The sequence below is a fragment of the Crassostrea angulata genome, chromosome 5 (genome assembly GCF_025612915.1).
Source record: "Crassostrea angulata isolate pt1a10 chromosome 5, ASM2561291v2, whole genome shotgun sequence".
In the NCBI taxonomy this organism is placed as follows: domain Eukaryota; kingdom Metazoa; phylum Mollusca; class Bivalvia; order Ostreida; family Ostreidae; genus Magallana; species Magallana angulata.
This window is the reverse complement of record NC_069115.1, coordinates 12,480,866-12,494,945: the sequence shown is the minus strand read 5'-3', so window position 1 is coordinate 12,494,945 and position 14,080 is coordinate 12,480,866. Positions and strand designations below refer to the sequence as shown.

At 33.8% G+C, this 14,080-nt stretch overlaps 2 protein-coding genes and 1 pseudogene across 3 annotated transcripts; all 3 read right to left on the bottom strand.

Moving 5' to 3' along the window:
* Window positions 1–549: 549 nt before the first annotated feature.
* Window positions 550–6,550, bottom strand: LOC128186342 (uncharacterized). 2 transcript variants are annotated; one of them, XM_052856144.1, is made up of 6 exons: window positions 6,445–6,550; window positions 5,868–6,246; window positions 5,456–5,621; window positions 4,110–4,183; window positions 3,378–3,508; window positions 550–1,932 (listed from the first exon to the last, which is right to left on the bottom strand). In XM_052856144.1, exons 2-6 carry the CDS (start codon window positions 6,225–6,227, stop codon window positions 1,689–1,691), a joined length of 975 nt encoding a protein of 324 aa, XP_052712104.1. In that variant the 5' UTR covers window positions 6,228–6,246; window positions 6,445–6,550; the 3' UTR covers window positions 550–1,688. The 2 variants fall into 2 exon arrangements, with proteins under 2 accessions (XP_052712104.1, XP_052712105.1); XM_052856145.1 differs by having other exon boundaries at window positions 6,452–6,503.
* A 1,016-nt stretch (window positions 6,551–7,566) lies between these two features.
* Window positions 7,567–8,906, bottom strand: LOC128186330 (uncharacterized). The gene is made up of 5 exons (XM_052856129.1): window positions 8,820–8,906; window positions 8,571–8,667; window positions 8,303–8,434; window positions 8,125–8,189; window positions 7,567–7,927 (listed from the first exon to the last, which is right to left on the bottom strand). The coding sequence occupies exons 1-5, from the start codon at window positions 8,904–8,906 to the stop codon at window positions 7,715–7,717; spliced, it is 594 nt and encodes a 197-aa protein (XP_052712089.1). The 3' UTR covers window positions 7,567–7,714.
* Window positions 8,907–11,339: 2,433 nt separating this feature from the next.
* LOC128182810 (uncharacterized) lies at window positions 11,340–13,182 on the bottom strand (annotated as a pseudogene).
* Between the last annotated feature and the right edge of the window lie 898 nt (window positions 13,183–14,080).

Sequence of the window (14,080 nt, the reverse complement as noted above, 5' to 3'; positions counted from 1 at the left end):
CAACATGATGATGTCTCAATAATTTTAAAATAAAAGAAAGTACTAGATAAAATCAGATTAAGCTAATAGTAAGTTGAATTCAACTTTCATCTCTTGTTACTCAAAAGTAATTAATTAATCCCCTCTCTGTTGCATCAAGTATGTTAAAATCTGGTCCCAATGAACACACAATCATTCATACGTTCAATGATTCTTTTAAGGAAAGGTCTACATGTAGCCTCGACAAGATTGCCCACGAACAGACGAACAAATGGACGTACGGCGTGATTGGCTTTAGAAGCTAGAATTGGGAATTGGCATTTCAATGAAATATTTGGTTTATAAAATAAATAACCCAAAAACATGCATGTAAGGTACACATTTACTACTGCCAAGGAACCTATTAAGTAACTCTTTAAATGCATCTCTATATAAATGCCATCATTTCCTCCCATGAGGCATCTGTCAGATATCATGTGCAATCGGCGCACCTCAAAGACTAGTCAAAAACAACATACATGTAAGTTATCCCCCTTCCATCAGTATATAACATGTAACAATAGTGGCCAAGACGATATTCATATTTATTATTTTTGAATGCTGAATATTGACAATGTAAAATACACCCGTAAGACAAACACCTGAGAAATACAATATCAGCAAATTCAAAAGTATGTACAAAATACATTCCTCTCATCATGTCTTTTTTTACTCATTTTTTAATCATAAATGTACTACTAGCATGTTAAGATTTTTATTCAAAAACAAGTTTAAAGACACAAAAAAATATATATACTAATTTTAATAAAATATGAGGATCAAAAGTATTATGACATGCATTTATAAAATGTTGAATAATGATAAAATGTTTGGTTAAAAATCTAATCATTTTTGTAAAATATTCTGAATTTCTGTTGTACATAAAATCAAAGCCAATAAAATCAAAGAATATCATGGTATAATGCACATGAAAATGTATAAAATCTCAGAGCAAACTTTTAGTTTTATTGATATCATTTATACATTTAAAAAAGACCTGTAACAATGATTTTTTTTATATCATATACTAGTAAATATAAATGTACCCTGAACTGTTAGTGAACATAATCAATGTTTTGATAAATACATTGTACATTCAATTTTTTTCATGATTGAATATACATGTACTAGATTTCAAATAGCGCAATCCAAAATATCAAAAAGTGACATTTTTACAACCAGTTTTACCTGTATACAATCAGAATATACATTACATGCACATGTAACTGATAAAATTGAAATAATTTATATATTCTAATGTTCTAGACACTAAACTATTACAGAAATACAAAGTACATGTATAACAAAAATAAATTTTTCCCTAGTTCTATCTCTAACTAGCATTATTCTCAGTAGGATCAATTAAGGATCATTCTGGATATTCTACAATGCATAATCCGATCATTATCCCTTCTGTGGATATAAATTGTCCCTGGTTCATTTTAATACACTTTAAAACATTTAATGCCCTTCCAACCATCCATCTCATTCACAACATAAGGAAAACAATCCTTTTCCTTTCACAGTCTGCGTGGATTTTCTACACCATTATCCCTTTTCCTACATTTTCTACACAACACTTTCCCTTAAATCTCTTTTCATTGATTTTCTTATCTCTGTATCATCCCCAAAACTCTCTTCCTCTCTCTCTCTCCCTCTCTCTGGATTTTCTACACGACTCTCTTCCTCATCAGCTGTTTGACCTTGGCCTGATAATCGTCCTCCGTCAGGCGGTACCCCCAGTGCTGCAGAGTCTGTCTGACCACGGGAGAGATGTTGGGGTCGTTGTACTGGGCCCCGCCCCGGTAACACTTCATGATCAGGTTGTTCTTCCACCGCCCCGTGGGGCCGGCACAACGGAGCCACCGACCCACCTGTCGCTCATCATCAGCTGACCTACGACCTTGGTAGAACCTGGACAAAAGGGGAGAAAAATCATGCTCATGAAATTTTCAAAGTTTAAATACTTGCATTGATTTGATCAAAATATGTTATAAATCAAGTACATGGATAGGAATTTTAGATGTATGCCTTTTATTTCTAACTTCTAGTATTTATATCATGTGTTTTTTCTCATACTGTGATTTTACTGAATACATGTATGTGAAAGACTAACAGTATAAATGACCTTTCATGCAGTCTTGATATAAATTACATATACATGTTTGTTATCATTAAATTAAATTCAGAGTTTTCTAATGTATTGGAACTTTTAATTCAAGCCAGGGTAAGCAACTTTATGCTGCAACTCCTATAAAGAGCTGTAAATCTCCACTACAAATCTGTGCCATGTTGATAGAGAATTGCCACTGCTGCTTGTTTCATCTAATATTATTATGCCTCCTGTCAGTTTGTCGCTACATATTCAATACTCATCTATTTTCGCATAGTATACAATGGGTTTATATAGCGTAAGCATACTATGCCGAAATAAAGCACAGCAAATGTTTACACAAAAACTTTCCAAGCGCCGACAGCGGGTTTTGAACTCTTGCCACTAAAAGCATTACACCTTCAAGCCCAATGCGTTACCATTACGCTTCAGCAGCCGATTATGTAAAAGACGGTATTTATATATATAAAATGTAGAAACTTACGACTGACATCAAGCCATTAAAATTATTAATCTTTCCAAAAACACCTCATTATTGACGATAATTTTTTAAGTTTAAGTTTTGATAAACTTTTGAACAAATGGATTAAATAATTTCGAAAGAAATTCTACATGAGAATCACAAAAACACCTTTTTAAATGATGCTTGATAAAGAATGTACCAGAACAAAATTCAATGAGATTTCTCCTGCTAAACATTTTGAGTTTTCTCGGTAAGGTGAAACATCTCTCATTTCTTGAAAAGAACATAAACCTTTGTTGATTTTTTATTGTACAACAACCTTATGATTAAATAATGAATCAATTTGAAATCAATTGATTAATTTTTAAAGAACAAACGCTAGCTATTCCAGGGATTATTTTTTGGAATAAGACAACACTCAAACGTCACAGCTACTTATAGCAAAGCACTTCAATATATACTACACACGGCATAATAATAACAATAGTGTTGTGTTGTGCATGTACTATGCCTAAATAGTACATGCTCAACACAACACTATTATACATGTATAAATATCGGATCTAATGCAATACTTTATCCATTTCGTTTTTAGATTTATACTACAAAATGTTGTGGCAATTGTGATTCTTTATCTATTTTTAACCTACAGCAAAATACTTCTCTTTTAAATCTATTTTACTTTCTCTTTTACTTTACTTCTCTTTTAAAACTTGTTGATTTCAACACAAGTCAACCACATCGACTTGTTATCACACCTGAGCAGCACCTGTGTGTTTTTACCTGCAGTACCACTGAAACCAGCCATAGGGGTCCTGTTTGTGGATCCAGCCGCTCTCCTCCCACATCTCCAGGCTCCCCCCACACTTGACCTTGTAGGTGTTTACCCCCTCGTCATACCTGGAGGAAGTTACCTGCAAAGACACAATGCATTATACTGTATACAGGGAAATATATCCCCAGTTTTATTTTCGCCCTCGTTGCTAGCGGGCGAATTTAACGCTGGAGGAATACCAGTGTTTCATATTATCTTTCTTTAAAAAAAAAACTGTGTGTGTAGCAAATTCAAGATGGGTCAAACTGTTTGCAAGTGTAGAAAGGCTAAAATTACACTGTGTGAAAAGAAGCATGTGTACAGTAATACATGAAGTGTTAACAGGGAAAACAAATATTTGTACTGTACAATGTATGTACATGTCAGGGTTGTCTCTAAAAATTGAAGTAGAAGGAAGAAATAAAAAAGTGGAAGCGTTATAGGCGGGGGAATTCCCCGCCCCTGGGTCTTAGAGACAACCCTGACATGTACATGTACATGCATATACAGAAAAAGTTTTGCCAGTTATTTTATTGCCTGATTTTCCTTCATATGAAAATATCCTTTGTCTACTGTGAAATCAAAATTAAAACTTCTCAGATACTGAATTACTAGAATGAAGATACATACAAGAACATGTACATGTAACATGTAGAATTTTCAAGACCAGAAAATGAAGACATTTGAGCTTTATGTCAAACCTTTTTCTTGATATTCAGTCCTTCTGTCCAATCTTTAGGCAGCTCTAGGAACGCCTCATCTTTGTACTGTTTACCTGAAAAATTAAAATAACATGTAAATTTACATATTGTGTACCATATAAAAATAAACATTAAAAACAATAATAACAATTCAATATGTGATGATGAAATTTTATGGATTGTTTCCTAATTCATACATCTTCGCTAGCCAAGGGTTACGATCGACGCTGTTTTTCTATTCAAGAAATCCATAGACCCACACCCTTGGTTTGTGAATATATAAAACTTTCATTCATTTGTACAATGTGTCAGATTTTGTATAGTTTAAGCAAGTGACCACAGAGGAAGGGAATTTGAATTAAAAACAAAACACAGTACGTGAATAACATAAAATTGAAATACATGTAGAAAAAATATCATATGTGTTTCAAATCTGGTTTATACAAATAACCATGTTATGCAGAATTGGTTTTATATATAAATTTTAATTTAACTAAATATCATCTGTATCGACTACCAAATCGCCTATATGAATGACTTTATAGTCTGCTCTGTGAGAAAATACGAGTTAGCATGTCATAATTTTAACCCCAATATTTTTAAAAAGAGTATATTATTCATATCTTCAGCGATTAACATGGAATGAGTTTCTGGGTGATCATGTTGACAATATTTGTCAAAGTCTCTTCTGAATTATGAACCTGTTCTTCTCTAAGTAATTCGTTAAATATAGCCCGAAATTCGGCTCAGACGGCTGCTTGTTTTATGATTAAATTAGGTGAACTTAATCTCCTGCTTGCTTCAGTTTTTCTTTGGACATCCTTTCAATTCCCCATTTCTCAAAAGCGTTTGCTTCTTACCTTTACAGGGCTTACATCCAACAAAATATCAAGTTGTTGATTTGAGATGTTTTAATTACTTCCACGAACCGGAAGTCGTACATAAAATTTCTTAGTGTTGTTATTTTAACGATATTTTTAAAAATATATAAATAACAGAATTCCTTGAAAATAAATAGGGTTTGTTTTTTAACATGCTTATGAAGTGTACGAAAATTTGATACACATGCATGCGAGGGTTTTCTCTGAATTTTGCTAAAAGGGCTGAAATGGTCACACACATACATGTGTATACATACATACATACATACACACACACATACACATGCGATGCTATATCCCCCTTGCAACAGGTTGCGCAAGGGGATAATTAGCATCTGTATGCATATTTTTTTTTTTCAAAACACTGGCAATTAGGTTTCTCTGAGGGAACTACCAGCCAAAATTTGACATTCATTCTGGGGTGTCTTAGTATAATTAGATTGACTGATCATTAAATAGCTATACCAGTAACAGATGAATAGATTGGACGAAAATAAGTCCCTCCAAAACTGCCTGCTTGGAGAACTTCCTTCGGTGTCATGTTTGGATGGAATTCTGGGAAATCAGGAAATACAAGTTCTCCTTTCTTGTTTCTGGTTGGTTCTTTTGCTGAATATATAATTTGGCCAACCTGTTGACATAATAGTGGAGCAAAAAAATCAATGCCTATACATGTACTTAATGCCTGATAGAAATCAATGATTATCAAACGTGTTGACTTAATTTTATATATTACAAGGGAAATTTTAATGATATTTGTTTATTTTCCTACATCATCTACATACATGTACATTGACCAAAGATGAAAAAATACAAATAGTCATAATGTTATTATTTCTTGTAGTTTCCAAATTGTTTTTAATTAATCTTTCTTTACCGTTTCTTTGTTTGTTGCAGGGTCCACAAGTTTAGGATAGGTTTTCTTTTGCTTGCTAGAAGAAACTTTATCATCAGTTTCATCATCATCATCATCATCATCATCAGTTTTCGCTGAGGTTTTCTTTCCTTTGGCTGCTTTTGAAGAGGTTTTTCTTGTTGAGGCTGATTTTTTTGGCGATGCTTTCTTCTTTACAACTTCCTTTGGTGATGCCGTATTAATTGAGGCCGATTTCCGTGGTGTTGTTGTCTCTCTTGGAGATTTCTTTTTTGATTTTGTTTCTGCAGAGGATGCTGTCTTTTGTCTCTTGGTAGCTGAACTAGGGGATTTCCCCACTTCAGTAGATTTCCTCTTTGGCATGTTTTTTAATATGCTATTTCTTTAAAAGAAAATAAAAACAAACACACGTAAATAAGTAGCTTTCACTCTCCCGCGCACGTTGTTATATATATAAATGTAGATTGAAGCGTGGGTTAGAGAGAGAAATTTTATCTCCAGTAAAAAGTATCGACGTTTCATGCAACACCCACTTCTATGGAAGCAGGGTAAAACATAAACTTAATTCAGTAAGATTTACCTCTCACTCTAAAGATCCAGGTTATCAATGCCAAATGAGATAAATACGCAGTTGTAGGCTATAAGTGGAAATTAAAAATCCCGGTCGCAAAACAACAGGAAGTAGTACAAGTACACTAAAAATTAAAAACCGGCTGATTTGAATCAACGAATTCCGGATTTATATTCGAAGAGAGAGAGAGAGAGAGAGAGAGAGAGAGAGAGAGAGAGAGAGAGAGAGAGAGAGAGAGCAAACTCAATAACTCAATGAAAGTAATGTTTAGCTGTGTATTAAGTGTTTGCGGTTGGGGAGGGGGGGGGGGGTCGTTTAATACATGCATGTACGTGACTGTACATGCCCCAGTACATGTACATTGTATGATATATATGTACATATTGTAATAATTGATTTATGGTACAAGTTGCCTTTCTATATCATTTTATTTTATATTTAACATTGCAGTATTAACTTACAATAATCTATCTTTTCTAATTAATGTCTGCAAAATGATGGATTTCTGTATCCTACATGTAGGTAATACCCGAAATATGCAGTGTACAGTCAGAGACAATAGTGTTATTTATGTCTCTGGTACAGTTTATGTAATTCATTGAATTATCATTGATGAGAAATAAAGCAGCAGTACATGACAATTATAACAATTACAGTCGAGAAAATTATTTACATCTTGCAGTTTAAAAAAAGTTTATACACGTGTACGTGAAAATTATGATTTATTTGAAAGTTGAAAATTCAATGCTTATTTTTAAAAGTTTGATGCAGAAAACAAACCCAGGTCACAAAATTACGACAAGAAGATATTAGTACCAATAAATTGATGACGCCTCGAACAGATTAATAAAGCAAGCCACCGATATAAATGTGTTTTTATAATTAAAGGTGATTCATATACCGAAACACAATTAAGCATAAAATTTATTAAGTTTTCATTTATTTCATAATTACATGTATGTTAAGCTGTAATTTTAGTGAATATACATGTACATGTATGCCAAGCAAGCATTTTTCTTTTAAATTTTCATAAAATTTGATAATAAAATTATCTTTGAAAAAGCAAGAAAACACAATTTACAGATAATATAAATGACTTTATTGGTGACTAAAACACCACAACACCCCAACCCCTCCCCTAAGTGACTAAAACGCCACATTAAAATGCAAAAATACATGGCAAGGTGACTAAAGCACCACAACAAAAACAAAGTTCAATTGCCATGTGACTAAAACGCCACATTTGCATCCATATAGTCAAGTAACTAAAACGCCACATTTACTGAATGTCATGGAACTTCAGCATCAAAAAGTCTTTCGAATCTCCTCGGCCGAACTTTTTCTTCAGTGACATTGTGACTCTCTCCAACAATCTGGGTCTTCTGAAGCGAAAAGGACCGACTTTAATCTTCCTCACGTGACCAATGGATAGGCTCTCTGTATTTGGTTCGCTTGCTTTTGTTCTTTCAAGATGTCGCTGAAATCGTTTGATCTACAAAATGGAGAAACATCCAATTATGATAAGCATTTTTTTGTTTAAGGTCTTTAAAGTTTCTTCGAAGAATAAAAAATGCTGGCAAAAAATAGTTTATAACGCCTTAAATATTGGAATATTTCAAATTTGATATTAATTTACCTGCAGTTTTTGAAAGATATAAATATGTATTTTACATGCAATTAAATACATACGTTAAAAACTGTCTCCTTGCTGTTATGCAGAATTCTTTTGTATCTTTCAGCTGTCTTTGTCATTTCTACCAGAAAAAAAATCACGAATCAGGAATCGAACACAATCTTTTTGATAATAATTTCATTATTACAATCAAAAGCCATGTCAAATTGAATAAGAGTTAAACCATGTACCTACCGTTGTTGACCAGGGACAGGAGATGCTGCCCCCACATTCTCTGGAGGGTGGTCAAGTCGGTCTCTGTCACCGTGTGTTTCTTCAACGCCTCCATGAAGAGAAAGCCGAACAAAACGTACTTCCTTTGTTGATCTGAAATTAAAATTAATTATCGTCAGGTTACAATGAATAACTGGCCCATTAGAATTAAGAAAAATCGTGAATTAAAAAAAGGTAACTTGGGTCACATCTAGATTACAATGAAATCTTGAATGTATTATTTACATACCAGCAACTTCTTTGTTCTTGTAGTAAGAGAATCTACCAAGTTGATCAAAATTCTCCTCTCCATACAGAAACATCACCAGCTGCAGAATGTGTTTCCTCTGTAAAACAATAACATTAAGTAAAAGAATTAATTTTCAAAGCCCAGAATTCGAAATTAATATGTCAGATTGTGTATATGCAATGCGATGAACCAATGTTAAGGTCTTTAAACTCATAAGCAAACAACAAAATGTATAAATAGCAAACATACCATGGGCGTCATTGTCCGTGTGTTTGTGGAGGACAAGTAGTCCACCAACAGTGAACGCAACCGACCCTCGAACCCTGCTTTCTCCATCGTGATCAGTACTTGAATCCTTGCAATTGATTTTGCCGATAAGAGCGTGTGTTTATCTGTCGATTGACAACGATAATAGTTCGCAACGTTTGTGACGTCATGTCATTATGATGTGCAGCGAGACGACGTCACGAATAAAGAGAAAAAACAAACAAAAAAGTTCATGTTTTCCGGATTAAGTTTTTTTTCCACATGCATCGTCCTGCTTTGTATGGAATCTATAACACGTTGCCGGTTAGTCGTGTTTGTTAATCAGGAGGTCTGAATGAATGTGGCTATTGTTAGACTATATTTAACTCCTTTATATGAAGAGTTATGTATATAGATATGAGTTATTCACCTTTCGCTTCTTCGTTCCGTGACATCGAGCGACATCATCTATTTGAGCCAATTTAAATGAGGACTACATTATATCTGTTTTTCATAGATGATCTGTTTACGAAACAATATACAACCATTATTTGGTACATATAGATTATCAATACAATTGAAATCTCAATTAATTCTAATGTTTAAGTTTCTATTTATTTCTTCTCTATTGTAGATATTTGACATGCGACACCATAAAGATTATTGTTTGCATATTACAAAATATGACATGCTCCGTGACTTCCATTTTGCAGTTTTAAATTTTGAACAATTCTTGGATATTAAGGGGCTTCGATCCACATACCTGGGAAAAGTTCTGCATACAAGTCCATTCTTCTAAATTTATGAAAGATATGGATTTACAGCATGTGTTAGAATTGAAAATGACAGGAAAAAATTCAATTTTGGGGGGGGGGGGGGGAAATCAGCTTTTTAAAACCTTAGTTACAGTTATTCATGAAAATAAAAGTCCCTTCGGTATTCAAACTCAGGACCTGCGATTCGGTAGGTCTAGGCTACACCAATTGCGCCACAGAGAGAGTTATTCAACTGATTTGTATTCACACACCGTTGCAGTTATGAGACCACATCTTTCAAAAAATAATGATTCAACACCTTAATAAAGTCACAGCAACAGCGTACCGATCTAATGCAGACTCTATCTTAATGTATGGAACCTGTATAATAGGGTCAACTCAGTGCCCTGGCACCAAAAATAGGCGCCCCGTTTAGAGACCCTATCTATATTTACGGAACCTGTATGATACATGTAGGGTCAACTCAGCGCCCTGACGCCAAAAATCGGTGCCTATGTCGCCACTTTTGAAACTGGATTTCGTCAGGGGACAGCCGTATACCTCAAAGGATTCGATCTAAGCTAGATGGCACACCTCCTAGTTTTGGCGCTAGGCGCCGTTTTTAGTTTCTGTAAAATGCAATCGGGCTCGACAACCTTCAATTTATAGTCGATAAAAACATGAAAATTCGTTATTGGCAGGTAGTACACCGAATTCCAGAATTCTATTTGAAGAGAGAGAGAGAGAGAGAGTAAACTCAATAACTGAATAAAAGTAATTTTTGGCTGTGTATTAAGTGTATGCGGTGGGGAGTTGAGACAGGATTCACATATGTACCTTAAATTAATTGATTTCTGGTCCAATATGCCTTTCAATATCATTTTATTTTTATTTCATATTTAACACTGCAGTATCGACCATAAATTACAATGCATCTATCTATTGTTATTAATGTCTGCAAAATGATGGATTTCTTTATCATACATGTAGGTCGTATTTTTTTTTTAGATATTACTTGAAATATACAGTGTATACAACTCATTGAATTATCATTATGAGAATTAAAGCAGGAATACATGTACATGACAATTATAACAATTACAGTCAAGAAAAGTAATTACATCTTGCAGTTTTAAAAAAAGTTTATTCACGTGCACGTGCAATTAAATTATGATTTATTTGAAAGTTGAAAATTCAATGCTTATTTTTAATTGTTTGATCCAGAAAACAAACCCAGGTCGCCAAATCATGACAAGAAGATGTTAGTACCCATAAACTGATGACGCCTCGAACAGATTAATAAAGCAAGCCACCGTTATAAAATTAATGTGTTTTTAAAATTAAAAGTAATTCATATACCGAAACACAATTAAGCATCAATTTTATTAAGTTTTCATTTATTTCATAATGACGTGCATTTTAAGCTGTAATTTTATTGAATATACAAGTATACCAAGCAAGCATTTTTCTTCTAAATTTCCATAAAATTTGATAATAAAATTGTCTTTGAAAAAGCAAGAAAACACAATTTACAGATAATATAAATGACTTTATTGGTGACTAAAACGCCACAACACCCCAACCCCTCCCCAAGTGACTAAAACGCCACATTAAAATGCAAAAATGCATTGTAAGGTGATTAAAGCACCACAACAAAAACAAAGTTAAATTGCCACGTGACTAAAACGCCACCACTGAGATCCATATAGTCAAGTGACTAAAACGCCACCACTGATATCCATATAGTCGAGTGACTAAAACGCCACATTTACTGAATGTCAAGGAACTTCAGCATCAAAAAGTCTTTCGAATCTCCTCGGCCAAACTTATTCTCCAGTGACATTGTAACTCTCTCAAACAATCTGGGTCTTCTAAAGCGAAACGGACAGACTTTAATCTTTGTCACGTGACCAATGGATTTGAATAGGCTTTCTGTAGTTGGTTTCCTTGCATTTGTTCTTTCCAGATGTCGCTGAAATCGTTTGATCTACAAAATGGAGAAACGTCCAATTATGATAAGCAATTTAAGTCTTTAAAGGTTCTTTGAAGAATAAAACAATGCTGGCAAAAATAGTTTATAACGCCTTAAATATTGGGATATTTCAAATCTGATATTAATTTACATGCATTTTTTGAAAGATATAAATATGTATTTAACATGCAATTAAATACATACGTTAAAAATTATCTCCTCGCTGTTATGAAGAATTCTTTCGTATCTTTCAGCTGCCTTTGTTATTTCTGCCAGAAAAAGAAAAAAAATCATGCATAAGGAATCGAACACAATTTTTTTTGATAATAATTCATTTTCATAATTACAATCAAAAGCCATGTCAAAATAATGAAATAAGAATAAGAGTTAAACCATGTACCTACCGTTGTTGACCAAGGACAGAAGGTGCTGCCCCACATCCTCTGGAGGGTGGTCAGGTCCGTTTCTGTCACCGTGTGTTTCTTCAACGCTTCCATAAAGAGAAAGCCGAACAAAACGTACTTCCTTTGTTGATCTGAAATTAAAATTAATTATCGTCAGGGTAATAAATAACTGGTCCATTAGAATTAAGAATCAAAGTACCGAAGAACTGACAGGAATTGATTTTATCGATGTTTATTTATTTTGAAATCAATGATATGTTATTTTGCATGACAAGTACAGGTAGTTTCTAATCTGTATTTGAATTACGCACATTTTTATAATACGAATTTTCGGACTTTTTCGACACAAGAATATTGATAAAACCCCATATGAATTTAAAGATGGAATAAATTCAATCAAACTATGTATCAGTGATAGAAATATTTCTAGAAAAATGGATCCAAGCAATTGAACCCACGTATTGTTCAAACAAACGCTCGGCTGTCGCCGTTAATCTCCGACAAGCAAGGGGGGCTCTCTGCTTGTCGGAGATTTACGGAGACAGCCGAGCGAAGAGTACTTTATTGAACTCTGGCGTAAGAATACATACAACTGCAAAAAATATCTAAATTGTTCGTACCATTTAAAATCTGACTATTTTCAAGATATTTATAAATAAGTTTCCTTAAAAAACAATGGTTTAGCATAGTTACATTACTTCGAGTTTATCAATTATTCTCAAGAACTAGGTCTTGTCAGCGGCGATGATTTGTGCTTTGGTCCAAACACTGTTTCACTTTCGGTTTGCCAGCGTGACTGCATAGGAGAGTTGATTAAAATCAACTCCCAAAAACCATGAATTAAAAAAAAGGTAACTCGGGTCACATCTAGATTAGAATGAAATCTTGAACAGTGTATTATTTACATACCAGCAACTTCTTTGTTCTTGGAGTAAGAGAATCTACCAAGTTGATCAAAATTCTCCTCTCCATACAGAAACATCACCAGCTGAAGAATGTGTCTCCTCTGTAAAACAAATACAATAAGTAATAGAATTAATTTTAAAAGACCAGAATTCGAAATCTATATGTCAGATTGTGTATATAGATGCAATGCGATGAACCAATGTTAAGGTCTTTAAACTCATAAGCAAAAATAGCAAACATACTACGGGCGTCATTGTCCGTGTGTTTGTGGAGGACAAGTAGTCCACCAACAGTAAGCGCAAACGTGCCTCGAATTTTCCCTTTTCCATCGTGATCAGTAACTGAATTCTTGCAATTGATTTTGCCGATAAGAGCGTGTGTTTATCTGTCGATTGACAACGATAATAGTTCGCAACGTTTGTGACGTCATGCCATTATGATGCGCGGCGAGACGACGTCACGAATAAAGAGTAAAAACAAACAAAAAAGTTCATGTTTTCCGGATTAAGTCTTTTTTCACATGCATCGTCCTGCTTTGTATGGATTCTATCACAGGTTGTCGGTTAGTCGTGTTTTTTAATCAAGAGGTCTGGATGATTGTGGTCATTGTTAGACTATATTTGACTCCTTTAGATGAAGAGCTCTATAAAAAGATATGGGAAATGAAGTTTCAATATTTTTTGCATTTATCCATCTCTCGCTTCTTCGTTCCGTGACATCGAGCGACGTCATCTTTTTGAGCCAATTTAAATGAGGACTGCACTGTATCTGTCTTTCATAGATGATATTTAATTACATAACAAATTAAAGTTATAATTTGGAACATGGATTATCAATACAAATCTCAATTAATTCTTATGTTTAAGTTTTTATTTATTTCTTCTCTATTATAGATATTTGACATTCGACATCATATAGATTATTGTTTGCATATTACAAAATTTGACATGCCCCGTGACTTCCATTTTGCAGTTTTAAATTTTGAACAATTCTTGGATATTAAGGGTCCTCCACATACCTGGGAAAAGTTCTGCATACAAGTCCATTCTTCTAAATTACTTAAAGATATGGATTTCCAGCATGTGTTCGAATTGAAAATGACAGGAAAAAATTCAATTTTTGGGAGAAAATTCAACTTATTAAAATCCTTCAGTTATTCATGAAAATAAAAGTACCTTCGGTATATTCAAACTCGGGACCTGCGAGTCGGTAGGTCTAGGCTACACC